Below are 19,590 nucleotides of genomic sequence, written 5' to 3' on the forward strand. Positions count from 1 at the left end.
TCACACCTTCATTCATGTGCGCTCACGCGTGTGCGCACACACACACACACAGACACACAGACACACACACACACACACACACGTCCATTCCCACCCAGCTGTCCTGAACCTCACACACTTCACATCATACCCAGAAAGTTAGTTAGGATTTTATTGACTGATGTTATCACTACTAAATTAATTCTTATTAGTACAGGACTTATTACCTTACATTAAATGTGAACTGTTTCCCCCTCTCCCATGTCTCTGAATCCCAGTGGAAAGTGACACCAGGGGACCCAGGACAGTGGCCACATTGGGTCAAGTCACCTTCAGGGACTCAGCAACCTCTGGCCACCACCCTCCCCTCCACAGCCCTGCCTGTGGTCTCCTCTGCCCCTACCCCCGCCTCCCTCCTCTCCCCTGATCCTGGCCTCAGTCACTACTCTCCCCTTGGGGGCCTGTCCTCGGGACAAAGGCTGTCCCTCCACAAGTGACAGGTGGTGGAAACGCCCATGGTGAGCCAGGCCAGGTAGGCCAGCAGCAGCAGGGTGGCCAGCTTGTTGATGGGGTGCCAGATCAGGGCCGTGCTCATCACCAGCCCAAAGAGCAGCAGCAGGTGCAGCAGGGCCTGGGCGGGGGCAGGGCGGTCAGGCGGGCTGCCCTGGGAATTGCCCTTGACCTTTCTGCAGCACCCTGGAGCCAGCGAGCCAAGTTCTGGGTGCTCTGCGCGCGCCGCGGAAGCTCAGGGCAGCCCTCCCCACCGCTACCTGCCGGCACCTGACGGCCGTGCCTTGCTCCCTGCTTCGGAGGCGGCATACCTGTGGATAGACGGTGGCGGAAATGCTCAGAGGAGGCTGATTCATGGTAAATGGGGCCTTGTGGTTGCCAAAAAAAAAATCCTTTGTGGGCTGAAATGGGGTAAGTGGGTCTAGATATCCTTTGAGGGCAGGGAGGAGGTAAGGGAGGGTGGGCTGGAATCCTAGGCGGGTACAGAGGAGACATCCTGAAAGAGGCAAGATGAGGTCCCATCCCTTTAGAGACCAGCGTGTGGCAGCAATTCAGGGATGGGAGACTTGCTCCCAGCTCAGGCATGAGAAGTGGGTGCTCACCCTGTGATGGAGTAGATGGTTGTCCACACCAGCAGCAAGACTCTGTGAGGTGGGCACCAGGGCAGCTTTCTCAGGCTGTCACACCAGTCAGACATTGAGTGATGGATGAGCAGCCAGACAAGGGTGGGCCCCAGGAGGGGCAGGGCCACAAAGATGGCCCCTTGAGGCCACATTCTCCTGGAGGAGGTGCGATCTGGGGAGGCAGAGAACACGCTGATGGTAGCGTTCCCCGCATCTGCCTGTCTGTCTCCTCCTACCTGACACTCTTCCCCGGCCTGAGCCTCCCATAGGAGGTCTAGTCCTGGACACCCCCTGGGGTCTTCTCCCAGCCCCCTCCTCTGAGCCAACGCTGCCTTCGCCCTTTTCCACATTCCATGGACTTAGTTTCTCCACACCACTCATGTGGCACTCAAGAGTGTCCCGTCTAGGACTGACAACTGCTTCTTAGTGAAAGACTCCTCTTCCCCAGTGTGTGTCTGACTCCTGGATCTCAGGTCCAGGATCGCCCATCTTTTCTGCCTCCCACAATGGATGGCACTTGGCCAGGTACATAGCAGGCCCTTGATGGAGGGCAGGGTCTAAGATCAAACTCAACCAAGCCAACTTGGAAGAACCACGTTTGGAAGACAGGAGCCAGAGAACCCTGGGCTTCCTTTCCAGTCCAGAACCAACCAGTGCATCTGCCCCAGGCTTATCTCACTATACCAGACTGGGAAAACCCCAGGGGTCCACTCTGCCGGAGCTCCCACCCAAATTCAGACTCAGCTGAATAACACTATGGATTCCTTTCTCTGAAGTTCTCATCTACCCCGAGGGGCTGGGGGAGGTTCCCCCTCCATCTCGCCACTTCCAGAGGGTCGGGGCCACACAAGGGGCACCCTGACCTCTCAAGGGAACAACCGCTTGGTCTCTGATTAAAACACTGCCGTACTCACTTGTATTTTGTTCCGCGTCTTCCTTTGCAAGCAGGGTGAGGCACAGACCGTCCTCCAATGGAAGTTATTGTTTAGTTGCTAAGTCATGCCTTACTCTTGTAAACCCACAGACTGTAGCCCACCAGGCTCCTCTGTCCATGGGATTTCCTAGGCAAGAGTGCCAGCATGGGTAGCCACGCTTTTCTCCAGGGGATCTTCCCAACCCAGCATTGGAATCCGAGTCTCCTGCATCGCAGGTGGATTCTTTACTTCTGAGCCACCTGGGTAGTCCCTCCAACCAAGATCCCCCACCAAATATCATGCTTCTCATTTGCCTGTGATATTTCAACTTCGTCCCCATGATTGACAGAATTTGAAGGGGAAAAAAGGTGATTTTTCTCAGTGTGTGGAGTGACAGTCTACACCACCCTCTCCTGTCAAGGGCCCATGAACATGTCCTGGAGGTTCTGGGGACAGGGCTGACCAGCCTGCTGGCCTGTGCGTCTTTCTATTTATTCTCTGCTTCTCACTGTCTGTTTCTTCACCTTCTGCCTCCTGTCTCTCTATCATCCAGTGTTGGAGGTCTCCCCGCTCCCACCACCCCCAATGCTTTTTTCCAGTTCTCCTCCAACTGCTGGTGCCTCCTTATTTATTCCCAGGCCTGTGTTTCCCCTTACCTCAGGCAGCACACCTCCCAGACTGAGTGCCAGTGATGTGTGATGTGAGGAAGGCAGAGGAGGGTGGGGACAGGGAGAAGGGTGGAGCGGGGCTCCCTTCTCCAGTGACAAGGGTGATGACATTAGTTGGGGAGTCCAGGTTGCTGCCTGCATGGACCCTCCTCTCAGCAGAGGGTCCCCTGGTCTACTAGACCCAGTCTCTGGAGGGGCCCGCCCCCTTGATGGAACTATTGAGGCTTTGGTGCTGTGCAACCTGAACCTCCTGAGACAGCTGAGCCCCAGTCTGCCAGGCTTCTGATGCCTGGCATCGTGGTCTCTGCCTTGCACGAACCAGCTTTGTGTCCGTAGGGGTAGCAGGGACCCTCAGATGTAACTGGGGCTGTCCCCAGTGAAACAAGGCCCAGCTTTGGAAATGATCTCATAAGACATAGCCCCTCGTTATTGACTGCTAGCTCGCATGGCCCATTCTGACTTGGAATTGAACTTGACAGATGTTTCACAAGCCCCTGGAATCTCATGACTCAGAGAAAAAGGCAGCCACCTGTGTGTCTCAGAGCTTTGTTCAGCAAAGACCAACCGCTCCCCTCTTCATCCCCCAAAGTCCCGAGCACCTCTTTCTTGCTTGTGCTTTAGACAGGCGGTCCTCTCCCCAGGTTGGCTACTCTCCACCCTTCCTTTGCCCCATCTCTCCACCCTGGGGATCTGGGCACCCCTGGGAGGTATCTATCCCCTCCTCCCAGGGAAGGCGGCGCAGGGGTGGGGGTTGCAGTTTGGGACAAGAAGCTAGAGAATCATTAGCTAAGATGAAAGCGGCAGGAGTTACTCATTTTCTACGGGCGATGATCAATGTGGGGCTGGGAGAGACCTCCGCTGCAGGAGGCCAGACCATGGCGACAGGTTACCACTTCTGAGTAACCATGCTGTGGTGTGCGCTTTATATTTATTAGCTTAATAATGACCATCTTTATCCCTCTCAAGGTAAATATTATCATGTGCTTTTGACGGGCCAGGAAGTGAGGCTCAGAAAGGTTGAACAACTGACCTGTGATTACACAGTCAGCAAGTGGGTCACCGGGTTCAGTGTTGGCAGTCTGGATCCAAAAATGCTTCCTCTTTCCTCTCAGGTGGCCCACTCTTTTGCCCAGGTCTTTATTAAACACCTACTTTGGACTGATTGGGCTCTACCTAGAGCTGAAGATATGGAGCAGATGGCTGGAAAAACCTCCTTCTGTGAAGGGAGCTTTCATCCCAGTGGCAGAGTGACAAAGGAAGGACCAGGCTGGCAAACATCCAGAGTGGCAGCAACCCTGTAGGCAGTAGAAAGAGCCCTCGCTAGGGAGCGGATACGGTTGTGCCCCAATGCCACCAGCAACTGTCACATCTGTGCAGGAAGTGGTTAGAACTAGGCATTGTCTAAGCTCAGCAGTAAAGAATCCACCTGCAAAGCAGATGTGAGTTTGATCCCCGGGTTGGTAAGACCGCCCTGGAGAAGGAAATGGCAACCCACTCCAGTATTCTTGCCTGGGAAATCCCATGGACAGAGGAGCCTGGTGGGCTACAGTCCATGGGGTCACAAGAGTCGGGCACGACTCAGCAACTAAGACACTACGAAGCACCCTGGGCAGGCCCACAGTGCCATCACCTGGGGGCTTCTAAGATAGAGAATCCCAGGCCCAACCTTAGACCAATGGGATCAGAACCTGCATTCTAACAAGGTCCCTCAGACGGTTCATGCACACATTACAATTTGAGAAGCCCTGGTTAGGGTTCCTCCTACCTTGCACTGTTGCAGCAGCCACTGACCAGCAGAGGGCAGTCTACAGAAGCCTCACCTTGTACCCAGGTTGTCTCCCTCTGTCCCTCCCTTCCAGATCTAGACGGTAAGTTCACGGACTTCTAGGATCCTCCCTCACCTCGTCTGGACTTTGCCAGCATACAGGACAGACTCCCCACCCCTCTTTGGGGCGGCCGGGAGGCAGGACTGCCAGGAAGTGGGAAGCGCCAGGCCACTCCTGCCTGAATTCCCCGCCCACCTGCACTTGTCTGCTGGCTTGGTGACTGAGTCTGGCTGACTTCTCTGTTTCTCAGAGAAGGAACTGCTGTTCCTGGACAAGCCGGCAGCCTCTGGGGTCACCTACACGGTAAGGTGAGCACCCCCTGGGGCAGCTGGGGGTGGGCTGAGCATTAAGATGGGGCTACCTGGGGCCCTGGGGAGGGGCCAGGCCAGCTCAGGTGAGGCTGGCAGGTGTGGACACCTGGTGCTGGAGGAGGGAGAAGGAAGGGGCTTGGCAGAGGGCCACAGCCCAGTGGGTGTGAGGACCGGGGGAGGCACTTGGTGAATGCAGCCCATGACTTAGTCTGGGACTCACTATCCTGGTACATGGTTTACGTATAATTGGAGATCTTTCAGCAGTAGACCCAATAAGAAGCAGTGATGTGGGAGAAGGGTTGAGAGTTTCCTTAAAGAATATGAGCAGAACTTTGCAGCAGGAGCCTGGATCCTTGTGCTGGAGGAAGCAACTCCCTAGGGACAGGTGATGGTGCATCCTAAAAGACTCTCATCTTGGGAAAGTGCTACCCAGGATGATCCAGAGTCTGGGGCAGGACATACTGGAGAGCTGGGTACCAAAGGGTCAGCCATGGGGTTGAGAGGGTCCAGTCTGCAGGTACCAGGCTGTTATGCTATATATTCAGGACCCTTTCCCTTCCTGGGGGCAAAGAGAAGGATGGGGTGAGGACCAACGCAGCCTGGAGAGCTGTCAGCCTGGCAGAAAGGGGGCTGAGAGGAGGGAGGAGTTACCTGCTCCAGGCCAGGTAATGAATTGGCTCCTGTGAGAGGCCTTCTAGGTTAGAAGGTAGGACAAGGGGACTCTGCTGCACCACCCAATGGAGTGGAGGGGATTTGGACTCTAGTCTTTGGAGGCCCTGGAAAAGCTGTTGCTATAGAAACAGAGTGAGCCCCTCCTTTCTTTCCCTACAGCTGGCCCATCTCCTACTGCTGGTGCCTCGGTGAGCAGGGGGTAGGCGAGAGCATCACTTGCTGCGGCACCAAGGATGTGCCTTTAGTTCCTTATGTTTGTTTTTCCTTCTATTTATTTTCATTTCTTTCTCTTTCAACTTCAACTCCTCTAGAAGTGAAAAGGAAGAGACCTCGGGGAAAAAGAAGGGGCAGGGAGAGAAAGGGAGTGTTTCTGGAAGCTCTTGTCATCCTTGCTCATTCTTCCCTTCTGCCTTCAGTTGTAGCTTAATAATCCATCCTCTGCCCTCACTGGGGGAGGAAACTTGGCTTCCTTATCTGGGAAATGAGATAAAAATAACAGCTAGCTCATAAAGCTGCTGTGAGGATCAAATAAGCTGGGCCACGTAGAGCGCCGTAATACCCTGGCTCTGTGGATGTTAGCTATTATTATTACAGTTATAATTCCAATTATCTTTACTGCGGAAGGACTGCAAGGATTGAACGGGACGTAAAGGGAAGCCTGTGGCTCTGATCCACATCTCTGCCAGATTCAGGCATCGCCAGCTCACTTACTCCACTCATGTGCCCTGCCAGGGCCACCGTCTGCAGGTTAGATGTTAAGGCCGAGGGAGCAACGTCATGCCTTCCCTTCTTGTCTATAATTTCAATGAAAACATGGGGGAAATAGATCCTACCCCAGGGCTTCATCCAAGGATACAGAGGAGCTTCAGCCCATGGCCAGGGGGAGCTGGGAAGGGGGCTTAGGTTTCACGGGTCTTGAGAAGGAAGAAAGAAGGTGGGTAAGGGTGGAGCAGGCGCTTAGGGGCACAGCCTCAGGTCGGGGTTAGGGATGTGAAGTGAAAGTGAAAGTTGCTCAGTTGTGTCCAACTCTTTGCAACCCCATGAACTATACAGTCCATGGAATTCTCCAGGCCAGAATACTGGAGTGGGTAGCCTTTGCCTTTTCCAGGGGATCTTCCTAATCCAGAGATTGAACCCAGGTCTCCCACATTGCAGGTGGTTCTTTACCAGCTGAGCCATGAGGTGTGAGTGAGGGAATAATTCACCAGTGCAGATCCTAGTGGATCAACCACAGGGACCCTGGGGACTCAGAAGGAGGATGTGGTGTCTCACAGAACTCAACCTTGGAGTAAATGAATCCCATGCTCTCAGAAGCTCCTTGAGAGCCGAGTAAGATGTCATTGTGTCAGGACAATGCCTGGGCCACAGTGGGTGCTCAGAAATTGCTCATTTGAGTGGAAATCCACACGGAGAGCATGTGATCAAGAATTACTCAGTATGGACTTCCCTGGTGGTCCAGCGGTTAAGTCTCCGAGCTTTCAATGCAGGGGACGCGTATTCGATCCCTGGGACAGGGAACTAAGATACCACATGCTATACGGAATGGCCAAGAAAAATTAAAAATAAACAGTTACTTAGTATGGTGGGAGGATGGTGGTCAGGGAGGGCGAAACAGTCAAGGGCGCTGGTGAGTGGGGGCTGGCAGGGGGCACTATTAAGCAAGAGTGGTCCAGGTGAGAGAAGGAGCAGAGGGGGACAGCGTGAAGCAGAGGATAGCAGGAACAAAGGCCGAAGCTTAGACTTCACCAGGTGTGCAGAGCCCAGTCTTGCCGAGGGTGGAAATTAAGGGAGGAAGAGGATAAGTCGGAGGAGAAGACCTGGGGAAGAGCTGGCATCTTTTAAAAAAATTATCTGTTTGTTTATTTGGCTGCATCAGGTCTTAGCTGCAGCATGTGCCTCTGTAGTTGGGGCACTCACGCTCTCCAGTTGGGGCACGCAGGCCTAGTGGGCTCAGTGGCATGTGGGATTTTAGTTTCCCCAACCAGGGATCGAACCCAAGCCCCTGCAGTGCAAGGCATATTCTTAACCACTGGACCACCAGGGAAATCCCAAGAGCTGGTATCTTTAGGGGGACGCTGCCAGACAGAGCAGGCCCCCATCTGACTCTGGGAACCTGGTGGACCTCACCTGGAGACCCTCACTTTGGGTTTTCTTTTTTCTTTCTGCTTCCACTTTTAACTTTTGTTACTCTTGTAGAAAATATATATATATATAATATATCCCTGCGAGTTACCCTCTGACCTTTCTAGCAGAAGGAGGGGCATAAATAAAACACACATATTTGGACAGGGTTTATCATCTATAAGTGATTTTCACATGATCTCATGCCATCCTCATCATCAGTCTGAGAGCCTTTTTTTCACTTTTAATAGTTTTTAAAAAGAATTACAAGATTAATAGAAAGACATGCTTGAATGTGAAAAATTCAAAGACTACAGAAAAAAGGGTTTAAGAAAATAGGAAGTCCTCTTTCACATCTTCCAGCTCCCCCAATTTCTCATCTCTTTCAGTAACAACCAATAGGAATAGTTTGGAGTGTGTCCTCCCAGACTTGTATGTCCAAGGCAGGAATCACTAGAACATGTTGCTGCTGAGTCCTTGAAGTAGACAGAATATCAGTTGCAGTGTGCTGTGAGTGTAAAATACACACGGACTTCAAAGACTTGTAATGAAAAAAGAATGTAAAATATTGCAATAAATTTACATTGATTACCTGTCAACATGATATTATTTTGAATATATTGGGTTACGTAAAATATATTAAAAATTAATTTCTCCTGGCTCTTTTTACTTTATTTAAATGTAGACTGTAGAAAGTGTAAAAGCACATCTGTGGCTCACATTATATTTTTTATTACACAGTTCTGCTCCAGACCTTTCTCTATCACTTATATGCATGCATGCATGCTGTTAAGTCACTTCAGTTGTGTCCGACTCTGTGCGACCCTATAGCCTGTAGCCTGCTACACTCTTCTGTCCATGGGATTCTTCAGGCAAGAACACTGGAGTGGGTTTCCATGCCCTCTTCCAGGGGATCTTCCCAACCCAGGGATCGAACTTGTGTCTCTTACGTCTCTTGCATTGGCAGGCAGGTTCTTTACCACCTGGGAAGCCCATCACTTACATATGCTGCTGCTGCTGCTGCTAAGTCGCTTCAGTCGTGTCCATGGCAGCCCACCAGGCTCCCCCGTCTCTGGGATTCTCCAGGCAAGAATACTGGAGTCGGTTGCCATTTCCTTCTCCAATGCATGAAAGTGAAAAGTGAAAGGGAAGTCGCTCAGTTGTGTCTGACTCTTTGTGACCCCATGGACTGCAGCCTACCAGGCTCCTCCGTCCATGGGATTTTCCAGGCAAGAGTACCGGAGTGGGGTGCCATTGCCTTCTCCTCACTTACATATGCACACTCATAAATATATACCTACACTTCATCTAGTTTTGCTATCTACATTAATGAGATCAGAGGATGTGTAGCCCTTTGTGACTTCATTTTCTATTAAAAAAATCCTTTTTGCATGTATATGTCTTTTTTGACATGTATACACTGCTCTATTTATTTTTTATTTATTCATGTATTTATTTCTGGCTGTGCTGGGTCTTCATTGCTGTGCTTGGGCTTTCGCTAGTTGTGGAGCCCGGGAGATACTCCAGCTGCTGTGCACAGGCTTCTCATTGCAGTGGCTTCTCTGGTTTCTGAGCACAGGCTGTAGGTGCACGGGCTTCAGTGGTTGTGATGCAAGGGCTCATTCGTTGCAGCTGAGGGCTCTAGAGCTTGAGCTCAGGATCTTCTTGGATCAGGGATCAAACCCATGTCCCCTGCATTGGCAGGCAGATTCTTACCCACTGTGCCACCAGCAAAGTCCTTGCTTTTCTATTTTAAGACTTTCCTCCATCGGCCCATGGGCTTCCCTGGTGGCTCAGAGGGTAAAGCATCTGCCTGCAATGCAGGATACCTGGGTTTGATCCCTGAGTCAGGAAGATCCCCTGGAGAAGGAAATGGCACCCCACTCCAGCACTCTTGCCTGGAAAATCTCATGGACAGATAAGCCTGGTCGACTACAGTCCATGGGATTCCAAAGAATCGGACACGACTGAGCAACTTCACTTTCTTTCTTTCACTTTCTGTTGGCCCATGGAGATCAAGGGCTCTATTTAGACAGAGGTAGAAACTGAGGTACATTAAACAATAGGACAAGCTCACTCAGGCAGTGACCAAGGTGGCATGTGAACTCACAACTCTTAACTCCAAAACCAAGGTCTTTCTGTCTAGTGAGAGGTGAAATTAATTAGGTCATGGGGAGTCACGGCAGGTTCTTGAGGGAGAGAGAGGGAAAGAGAGAGACAGAGGGAGGGAGGGAGAGATAGGTGAAGTTCTGTTTAGGAAATTGATCTGACCGGGGTGCGTGGGGTATGCTGGGATGAAGACAGTTTGCTCCCTCCTCACTGCAGTCACTTAGAAGCCAGGTCTTAGCCTCCGACGGCTCACCTGACACTGACTCTCTCCCCCAGGCCCTTGGCCTCGGGTGCAGGGCAACTGGCAGCATCAAGCGACCAGGCGGATGTGCTCCTATGAGAGTTCCTTCCAGCCCGCCCAGTTCCTACTGCTGGTGGGGGTTCCGCTGGCGAGCGCAGTGCTCCTGGTCCAGTGCCTTCGATGGCGCTGTCCTCGCCGGCTGCTGGGTTCCTGCTGGAAGCTGGAGAGCCAAGAGGAGCCAGCGCCCCCTCCCACTCCCCTACGGGAAGATGAGTCCTCCAGGGCAGGCCTGCCAGCCACGCTGCAGGAGGTGGCCACCTTCTATCAGGAACTGCACACACCCACCCAAGGCCAGACCGTCATCCGGCAGCTGATGCACAAACTGTTGGTGTTTTCCGCTCGAGAGGTGGACCACCGCGGCGGCTGCCTGATGCTCCAGGATACGGGCATTTCCTTGCTCATCCCGCCAGGTAACAGCACCCAGCTCCCTTCTCAGCCTACAGCTGTTCATGTTACGTATTAGACAGGGGCGCCAACCCCGAGAGAGCGCCATTCAGGTACACCTTCATAATTTTGAAAATTGTATGTTTCGTGTACGTCTTTCTTGACTCCAAAGATGGATATACGACACATTTTTATGACAGTTTCGTGGCAGGTGGAGGCAAAGGGCCTTGTTCTAATGAACAGTCTGTTACGACAGTTCTCCCCAAAAGGGAAGTAAAGTGTCTGGAGGAAGAGCCTCCAGACACTTGCAAATTCACACAAAGGCCTGAGTGAGCTCGCAGCATCCCTCAGAGGAGGGGGACGACTTGCTCGCGGTTCCATCCCAAGTCAGTCACCACCCTCTTGTTCTCCTCCACACTGCCCCCCGCCCCATGTGCCCTGCCGTGCCCCCTCTCCTGGGCTCCCGGCCCACCTCCTCTCCCTTTCTGGCTGGGCCTCCTCTGCAGCAGGGGTGTGCCTGCCTGCCAGGCCCCCCTCAGCTCTCCGTCCTCCCCAGGTGCTGTGTCCATGGGCCGCCAGGAGCGGGTGTCGTTGACTCTGGTGTGGGACCTGACGGATGCCCCCTCGCTGTCCCGGGCTCAGGGGCTGGTGAGCCCCGTGGTGGCGTGTGGCCCCCACGGGGCCTCCTTCCTGAAGCCCTGCACCCTCACCTTCAAGCACTGTGCCCAGCAGCCCAGCCAGGCCCGCGCCTACAGCAGCAACACTGCCCTGCTGGACGCCAAGGCCTGGAAGCCGCTGGGGCGGCCGGGGGACCACACCTCCCGGGATGAATGTCGCATCCACCTCTCCCACTTCAGGTGGGCGCCCGCCCGTGGGCCTGGACTTCCCGCCCCCCTCTCTCTGCCTGCCTTGTCCTCACCTCTCTGCGAGGACTGCCTCTTATTCTGTCCAAGCTGGCCTGCAAAGCCCGTATCCCCCATCCTTCCCCACTTCCTCTGTCCCAGTGCCTATGGCTGCTTATCTTGCTCCCACCCCATCCAGGACTGTGCATCCCCCCATGGTCCCTCTGTCTGTCTAGAAAGTCTGGCTCAGCCCCAGTCGTCTGTCTAGAGGGGCCTGTCCCATCTCCACCTCTGTCTCTAATATTGTCTGTCCCTTCCCTGTGCCCTGGCTCAGGACTGTCTCCCCGCTGTCTAGGGCATGTTGCCCCGCTCCAGTTCTCTAAGACTCCACCCCATGTCATGTCTGTCCTTAGCTCTGTCCTTCTAGGATCTTAGATCCTCTGCCTCCTAGTCTCCTTGCCACCCATGACCAGAGCAGGGCCATGCATGGTGGCCCGAAGCTCAGCTTCCATCTTTCCTACACTGACACAGTGACAGTCACTGACATGACTCACATTCTGTCCCTCTAGCCAACCCCTCCACCCTAGTTCTTCCCTACATGGCCTGGAATGTTCTCCTTTCCTCTCCGGAGGCCCCTACAGAGGCCCCTGGTGTGGTGGGAACCGGGTGGCAGGTGGGCTGGTGTCCCGGCCTCCCCGGTCCCATGGCACGTGGTCCCTGCCACCGTCTCTCTCTGCAGCCTCTACACCTGTGTGCTGGAGGCGCCGGTGGGCCGGGAAGCCCGAAAGGGGCTGCAGCTGGCCCTGTTCTGCTCGCCGCTGGCCCCGGGGCAGTCCCACCTGCAGCTGCGTGTCTACTTCCTCAACAACACGCCCTGTGCCCTGCAGTGGGCCGTGACCAATGAGCAGCCACACGGTGGACGCCTGCGCGGGCCCTGCCAGCTCTTTGACTTCACCGGGGCCCGAGGGGACCAGTGCCTGAAACTCAAATACATCTCAGAGGGTGAGGGACACCGGGCCGGGGGACAGGGCATCTGGGAGCCCCATGGAGGGAGGGGTCTGGACCTTCTCTGAGGTGGAAATCTGGGTACCTCAAGTTTCTTTTTGCGACTTCTGGGCATGCAGCAGCCTTGGGGGGCCGGAGTGGGGTTTGCTTCTGGCTCCTCCTGCTGCCTCCTGGAGCCCCAGGCTTTGCTCAATACCTCCCTCTGCAGCACTCAGCCCTGGTCCCTCCGTGGGAGGGCAGATGATGCTAGTGGGCAGCGGGAGAAGATGTGTTGCCTCCACAGGGGCAGGGAGGGATGAGAAGGCTTCTATGGTCCTGCCTGGTTGAAGCCCACGTCAGAGGAGGAGGCCCAGTCTTTTCCACCTTCGTTCCTTTGTGCGTTGGCTGCAGGAATTGTCCATGGGGCCAAGGGTGTGGTTGTGTGGGTGTGGACAGGGTGCGCAACGGTGCTGCTTCTAGAGGATGGGAGGGTGTGGGTTGGATGGGAAGGTGGAGGGGCGGAGGGGTGGGTCTGTGTGCTGGTAGAAGGAAGACCACTCACAGGGTCCCCGCCCAGGCCCTGGGACCCGCCACCGACTGAGTCACCCTCCAGCCTTTGCTCCTGCCCTGCCCCTCCCCTCGGCTCCTGCCCTTACCTCCCCTTAAACGAAGGTCACCCTTCTGAGGCCCTTTCCTCTCTGCAGGTTGGGAGAACGTGGACGACAGCAGCTGTCAGCTCGTGCCACATCTGCACATCTGGCACGGGAAGTGCCCCTTCCGCTCCTTCTGCTTCCGCAGAAAAGCAGGTAGCCCGGGAGCCCCGTGTCCCCCTCCCTCCCTCCCCTCTCCCCTCCTGGTCACCCTGGAGCCCTGCAGCGCTTCATTCGGCCACGCGTGCAGAGATAGGGCCACAGCAGATCTTCGCAGAGAGAAAGATGGGGTGGCTGGCACAGCTGCTTCCGAGTTCCAAAGTCTTGCTGTGGAAGTCTATTTTGCTGTCCTGCTCTCCTCTTCTGGGCCTGTTCCTCCCTCACCTGCTACGTCTCCTTTTTTGTAGCCAAAGACAACGAGGACTGCTCTGCGCTGACCAATGAGATCATCGTCACGATGCACACCTTCCAGGATGTGGGTTGGAGCGGAGGGACTGAGGAAGGGCAGGGCTGGGGGAGTGGCGGACGAGGTAGGCCAGGGTCTAGTGTGCAGCAAGTATGGCTGTGATCACACAGTCAAGAGGTAAAGAGGGCATTCTTCCAGGGGCAGAGACTGTCTGGCCTCCAAGTGACGCTCCATCTTTGACTCTCCTGTCCATCCATGGGTGAATCCTGCCAGAGGGTAAAAGAACCAGACCCTACATGAACCCTGTGGGGGTTTCTTTCAACCTGGAGGAACTTGGGCATCAGAGAGAAGTGCTTTCTTTCTGGACAGATTGTCTGCATCTGGGAGACAGTGCTGTGTATCTTCAGGTGGAGAGTGACCCAGGAGGAAGAGGGGCTTGAGTAGGTGGGATGGAAATGAGAGATCCCGGCCTCCTGCGGGAAGACACGAAGAAATCAGGGGAATCTTTGGGAAACCATGTGGCATCTTATTGGAGACTAGGCAGATACCCCTCAAGGTATCCTTCGGGAAGGAGGAACCAAGGAGAAGAGCAATGGAGGAAGGGGGCACATATGCCTGAGTTCAGCATTTCTATTGTTAGATGACCTCCCCTGCCCTTGACCCCACTCAGCACTTCTCCTGGTGCCCTAGGATGTACCTCGTTTGGTCTTCATGTCCCAGGTCCCAAAGAGCTCAGTCAGCAAACTCAAGGCCGAAGGCTCTGGGGTCTGGGAAGCAGAGGGTAGAGGGTGTTGGTTAGGGTGGGGCTGTGTCTCCTGGCTGAAGCAGAGATGGGAGGAATGGAGGTGGGTGCCCTGGCTTTTTGCTCAAGGGACGTCTCATGATCCCTAAGTGTGTTCCCTGCCCCTCTGTTGGCTCAGGGCTTGGAGACCAAGTACATGGAAATCCTCAGGTTCCAGGCATCAGAGGAGGAATCCTGGGCAGCCCCACCCCCAGTCACCCAGCCACCCCCCTGCAATAGGTGAGGTGGGGATTGCTTGGGCTGCTGTAGGGGGTGCGGGATGTTTGGGATTGCTGTTCCTGGGCTTGCAGGGTGAGCACGACATTGAGGTGTCTGTGGAGCCAGGCTGGGCCTTTTGAGTCTCCCCTTCAAGGACACCCTTTCCTCTACCTCAGGCTGCCCCCAGAGCTCTTTGAGCAGCTGCAGATGTTATTGGAGCCAAACAGCATCACTGGCAATGACTGGCGGCGACTGGCCTCCCACCTGGGGCTCTGCGGTATGAAAATCCGGTAAGAGGGATAAGGTCTGCACGTGGGAGCAGAGGGTGGACTGGTGGGGGGTTCTCAGGACCCCTTGGAGACTGGACCATTCACATAAGAGTGACTTAAAAGTCAGAGAATGGCTACTCCCCACCCTACTTCCCAGAAGAGAATTGATTTCATTGGCAATGATCTCACTGGTTTGGGTCCAGCACTCCTTGTTGTCATGGCTTCAAAGAGAAGAGGACATGACAGGTGAGAGAGGAAAAAGCCAGGGGAGAGGACCAGGGGAAGTCAAAGGGACTCCATAGGAAGGTTCTGGACATCTTTCTGTTTATCACTGTATTATTGGTACCTAGAGCGATGCCTGGTTCATGGCCAGTGTTCAGTACATAAATATTGGCTCAGTAAATATTTAACAATGAATCAGTTCACATGTAAGTCACTGGTACATACTGAGCGCTTGACATGCTGTGCCCTGTGGGGCAGAATGGAAGACTACAGGATAATGTGTGTAAAGCCTGTAGCTGAGTGCATGGCACACGTTAATTTAATAAACATTGGCAAAACAGGCAGTGCAGCTATGGTCTCTGTGAAGAGAGATGAGTAGACCAATTCTGAGCTGAGTCCAGCACTCAGATGATGACAACAGTGGTCAAAGACCGCACCCAGGAGATGGGATGAGAGCTGGATCCTTAAAACAAGGTAGATTTAAAAATCACCCACTTAAAAGACTTCCCTGGTGGTTCAGTGGTTAAGACTCTGTGCTTCCACTGCAGGGGGTGTGGGTTCAACCCCTGGCTAGGGAATTAAGATTCTGCATGCCATAGGGTGTGGCATAAATAAATAAATAAAAATTCTCCCTCAAAAGCAAAAAAATAAAACCACTCTTTTATTAAACATTTATCAAGTACCTACTAAGTCCTGGAAAAGCTATACTAAGCATTGGGATACAGAATGAATAAAATATGGTCCCAACACCAGGGAGGTCACTCTATACTAAGGGATACAGAGAGCTTAAAAAAAACCAAGGTATGTGTTCCTTTGACATTATTTTTATGTACCCAATATTGTGAGGCAAGTTGAAAACAGGTATGAAATGGCTAAAGAGAATAATGAAGACTTAGGTCAATTACAGTTGACCTGCACAATGTAGAGGTTAGAGGGGTGACCCTCCATGCAGTTGAAATCCTAGTGTAACATACAGCTCCCCTCCACGTCCACAGTTCAGCCTCCACAGATCCAACCAGGGACCATGTAGTACTGTAATATTTACTGTTGGAAAAAATCTGCATGTAAGTGGACTCACACAGCTCAAAGCGGTGATGTTCGAGAGTCAACTAAATATCTCAATTACATAAAAAAGAATAATAAAGCCTAATGGGAGTCTGGACTAAGGGGTGCAGAATGGTTTCCTCCACCTGAGGTGGGAACAAGGGCTTCAGGTGGTAGGGAAGTAGGGGATCAACTTGGGGAGGGGGGCAGAGGGTCAACTGCAGATCTGATATGCTTAAGGTGGCAAGGAAGGTTCAGGATGGGAGCCGGAGAAAAGGTCAGAAAAACAGGGCAAGGCCAAATGGTGGGTGGGCAGGGAAGTCAGGAGAGTGGGCTTGGTTAGCCGGTGAAAGAGACTCTGGAGGGGTTTTTGAGCAGGGGAGGGCCATGGGTAGGAGGAACTATTTGCCTGGTGGTGGGCAGGATGTGGCCTGGGAGAGATGGAGGGTGGGGAGTGTTCGCGGTGGGGGTAGGGCGCAGAGAAGGCAAACACAGAACATTGCAGCTGGATATTCTCAGAGGTCTTCTCATCCAAGCCCTGGTGTGAGAAAAGAGGAGGCTGAAGCCTAGAGAGGAGCAGACTTTGAGCCAGTGCAATCTCAGATGTGACCCAGGCAATCTCTGATTTCAAAGTCCTGGGTCCTCCCACCACCTAGAGTGCCCTGAAAGAAGGCATGATGAGGGCCAGAGCTGGGGGGAGGTGGGTGGTGATCTCAACGCAGGGCCCCCTCCCTCCTCTCACCCTGGCCCCGCTCCCGGCCAGGTTCATGTCCTGTCAGCGCAGCCCCGCGGCAGCCATCCTGGAGCTATTTGAGGAGCAGAATGGCAGCCTCCAGGAGCTGCACTACCTCATGACCCTCATGGAGCGGCTGGACTGCGCCTCCGTTATCCAGAACTACCTGAACGGGACGCAAAGCGGCAGCCCACCCCGGCTGCGCGCTGGCGCCCAGGAGAACCAGGGCCTGGAGCTGGACGAGAAGCTCTGAGCGCCCCGTTACGGCGCAGGGTGCGGCTCTGTCCCCCGGGAGGCCGTGGATGATGTGCCCCGACACCCAGGAAGAAAAACAGCTGCTCTTCCTGGCTGGACCCACCGACCTCATCAGGACCCTCGGGTGGGTCCCCCGGGGCCACAGCGAGGCCGGACGCCACTGTGAGCCCGCGCCTTTCGGGACCGCCCTTCCGGCCCGCTTCGTCCTGTGTGCAGAGCCCTTCCTGGCCGGCAGGGGGCGCAGGAGCCCAGGAGATGGCCCCAGCTTGGCTGGCCTCGGGGAAGCTGTTTAATAGACCAGTGCGCTGTTAAGACTGCCCTGTTGGCACTCCTTGGGGACTGGTTAGTCCGCAGAGTATTCGCCGAGCACTTACGTGATACTCAGCATTGGACTGGGTATCATGGGAACTCCTGGAATAAATGAAGTCGGGTTTGGACCCTTGCAAAACCCCTCTGGGAAAGATTGAAGACCAGGAGAAGGGGACGACAGAGGATGAGATAGTTGGATGGCATCACCCACTCAATGGGCATGAGTTTGGGTAAACTCCGGGAGCTGGTGATGGACAGGGAGGCCTGGCATATTACAGTCCATGAGGTCGCAAAGAGTCGGACACGACTGAGCAGCTGAACTGAACTGAACTGAACTGAAACCCCTCTTGGGGGAACCAAAATGCCCTCGTAGGAGCTGAGGGCAAACGCTTGCCCTGTGGTTAGGGATATGAATGTCATATGAACTGTACCAGCATAAGGAGTTGGGAAGGGAGGGGGCCAGTATGGGCTGGAGCAGTGAGAAAGCCTTGTGGAGGATGTTGCAGAGATGGTTTGCAGAGTGGTTCAGAGACCTTCAGGTGGAGAAAGGCAGGGATGTGACTGGACTTACAGTAGGAGCCTAGCCTAATGCACGTGGGGTGCTGAGGCATCAAGGAGCCCAGCCCGGTGAGTGTGAGGCGAGGGCAGAACCAGAGTTCAAGGCCACATCTAGAGATGGGCAGTCACAGCAGCTGATCCACCTGTCTCCCCTGACTTCCTTTGTCTCTACCCTCTCATTCTTGCCTCGTCTTCCTCTCTCTCTGCCATCATCTCTGCCATGAAACATTAAAGCTGGAAAGAAACTTTCAAGATTATTATTGTTGCCCAACCTTTTAATCTCTTTATCTCGAACTGTGTGCATTTTAAGTCTCTCTGACCTCATTTTGCTGTTGCTGGCCCCTGCAGTGGCTCCATCCCTGAATCTCTTGGTCACTGCTTGTCTGAGCATCTTTTTGTTTCTGCCTAGTTACTGCGCTTGCCCTTGTGTGTTTCTTTTTCTCTCTGAAACCCTCAGTCATTCCTCTCAGGCAAGTGTCTCGAGACCATGGTTAAGTATCAAGGCTACTGAAAGGCCCCTAACACCAGACTGCCCTAGGAATGGATGGGTGGGGGTTTTATCTTGCGAAAGAAGAAAGCGTTAGTCACTCGGTTGTATCTGGCTCTTTGAAACCCTATGGACTGTAGCTCCCCAGGCTCCTCTGTCCATGGAACTATCCACACCAGAATACTGGAATGGGTGCCATTCTCTTCTCCAGGGGATCTTCCAGACGCAGGGATCAAACCCAGGTCTTCCACATTGCAGTTGGATTTGTCACTGTCTGAGCCACCAGGGAAGTCCTTTATTGTGTGAGTCAGGATCCAGTTTAGGGTCAGGAGAGAGAGGATAGGGATTAAAGAACATCCCATTTAGTAAACTATTTATTCAGCACCTACTGTGTGTTAGACACTGTATAGAAAATAAATCAGTAGGCTGGGTCCTGAAAGGAGAACAAAGGATTTGACTCTATTCAAGCAATTCTTTGGTTGGCAAATAGGTGCTGTTAAATTTTTCAAAAGCAGGCAAATGATCTCTCTGGCAACACTAACAATTTGCTTCTGTATTTAATTAAAAAATATTACAGCTTTTTCTATGATGAACAATATTGTATAATAAAATATGAAAATTGCCTTTCTTTGTTACTAACTGTATTTTGCTTAGATTGGTAAATTCAGATGTGGATAGAAATGATTTTACATGGTAAAGCTGTACCAATGGGAGCAGACTGGAGAGAAGTGTTTTGTAGATTGTACTGCTAGATGAATGTCGTCTGGGTCCGGAATGGTAGATAGGGAGGTTCGCTTTCCGTTCTGTTAGAAGATGCCTTCAGGTTGGGACTCTCCCACTGCCTACCACCCCACCGCCTCCCTCCTCCCCTAACCCCATCCATCCGGTTAGTCCTCCTACCCCACTGGGGGATGCCAGCTACTCTAGGCTGGTGCCTTGGCCTTCTCTGTCTTCATTTGGCTCAGGATTGACTAAGAGCGTCTTTCTCACACGGAGTTTGGTGCCCTTTCCCCCTCATCTCCTTTCGTTTCTTCCTAGTTTTCTACACCAGCCGAAGGCATCTTTGTCTTGTGTTACTCCCTACCCTGGAACAAATCACTTTAGGGGTTGTAGGTCTTGTGGAATTGTGAATAAAGGCCATGAGGGATGTGGGGGAGGGTGGTTCTAGGATGGGGGAGACTGCCTTCTGGCCTCAGCCTTAATCCTTCAGGATGGGCTCACAGTGCTGGGAAATGGAGTCTTGGAAATCTTGAAGTAGGTGGCAAGCTGCCTGATGCCTGTAGGGTGGATCTTTCCTTTCTCAAATCAAACCCAGTTGGCACATATTTACCAATACCTAAAGCCAAGAGAAGGCATGTTCCGATGGCATTGGGACACTTAGCAGTTCTAGTGCTAATTAGCTTGGCTCTCCCT

At 53.3% G+C, this 19,590-nt stretch overlaps 2 protein-coding genes across 4 annotated transcripts; one reads left to right on the plus strand and one right to left on the minus strand.

The window, feature by feature from the left end:
• Nucleotides 1-421: 421 nt before the first annotated feature.
• Nucleotides 422-1,738, minus strand: TSPO2 (translocator protein 2). The gene is made up of 3 exons (XM_010863256.1): nucleotides 1,092-1,738; nucleotides 750-800; nucleotides 422-665 (listed from the first exon to the last, which is right to left on the minus strand). The coding sequence occupies exons 1-3, from the start codon at nucleotides 1,460-1,462 to the stop codon at nucleotides 422-424; spliced, it is 666 nt and encodes a 221-aa protein (XP_010861558.1). The 5' UTR covers nucleotides 1,463-1,738.
• On the plus strand, nucleotides 703-19,244 carry UNC5CL (unc-5 homolog C (C. elegans)-like). Of its 3 annotated transcripts, XM_010863219.1 has the most exons (11): nucleotides 703-846; nucleotides 4,554-4,823; nucleotides 6,128-6,250; nucleotides 10,010-10,444; nucleotides 10,975-11,275; nucleotides 12,000-12,262; nucleotides 12,949-13,050; nucleotides 13,302-13,369; nucleotides 14,221-14,321; nucleotides 14,477-14,590; nucleotides 16,599-19,244. In XM_010863219.1, exons 4-11 carry the CDS (start codon nucleotides 10,060-10,062, stop codon nucleotides 16,819-16,821), a joined length of 1,557 nt encoding a protein of 518 aa, XP_010861521.1. In that variant the 5' UTR covers nucleotides 703-846; nucleotides 4,554-4,823; nucleotides 6,128-6,250; nucleotides 10,010-10,059; the 3' UTR covers nucleotides 16,822-19,244. The 3 variants fall into 3 exon arrangements, with proteins under 3 accessions (XP_010861521.1, XP_010861519.1, XP_010861520.1); XM_010863217.1 differs by lacking the exon at nucleotides 6,128-6,250 and having other exon boundaries at nucleotides 4,554-4,828; XM_010863218.1 differs by lacking the exon at nucleotides 6,128-6,250.
• The last annotated feature ends 346 nt before the right edge of the window (nucleotides 19,245-19,590 follow it).

The sequence above is a fragment of the Bison bison genome, unplaced genomic scaffold (assembly GCF_000754665.1).
Source record: "Bison bison bison isolate TAMUID 2011002044 unplaced genomic scaffold, Bison_UMD1.0 scf7180017864487, whole genome shotgun sequence".
Taxonomy (NCBI): Eukaryota; Metazoa; Chordata; class Mammalia; order Artiodactyla; family Bovidae; genus Bison; species Bison bison.

Excerpts from the sequence above, each read along its gene's own strand:
- UNC5CL (XM_010863217.1), top strand. The coding sequence starts at position 10,060 with ATGTGCTCCTATGAGAGTTCCTTCCAGCCCGCCCAGTTCCTACTGCTG. Across the intron at positions 10,445-10,974 it reads TTCCTTGCTCATCCCGCCAG|GTGCTGTGTCCATGGGCCGC; the intron begins GTAACAGCACCC and ends CGTCCTCCCCAG. Across the intron at positions 13,051-13,301 it reads CTGCTTCCGCAGAAAAGCAG|CCAAAGACAACGAGGACTGC; the intron begins GTAGCCCGGGAG and ends CCTTTTTTGTAG.
- TSPO2 (XM_010863256.1), bottom strand. The coding sequence starts at position 1,462 with ATGTGGAAAAGGGCGAAGGCAGCGTTGGCTCAGAGGAGGGGGCTGGGA. Across the intron at positions 801-1,091 it reads ACCATCTACTCCATCACAGG|GTATGCCGCCTCCGAAGCAG; the intron begins GTGAGCACCCAC and ends GTCTATCCACAG. Across the intron at positions 666-749 it reads CGGCCGTCAGGTGCCGGCAG|AAAGGTCAAGGGCAATTCCC; the intron begins GTAGCGGTGGGG and ends AGGGTGCTGCAG.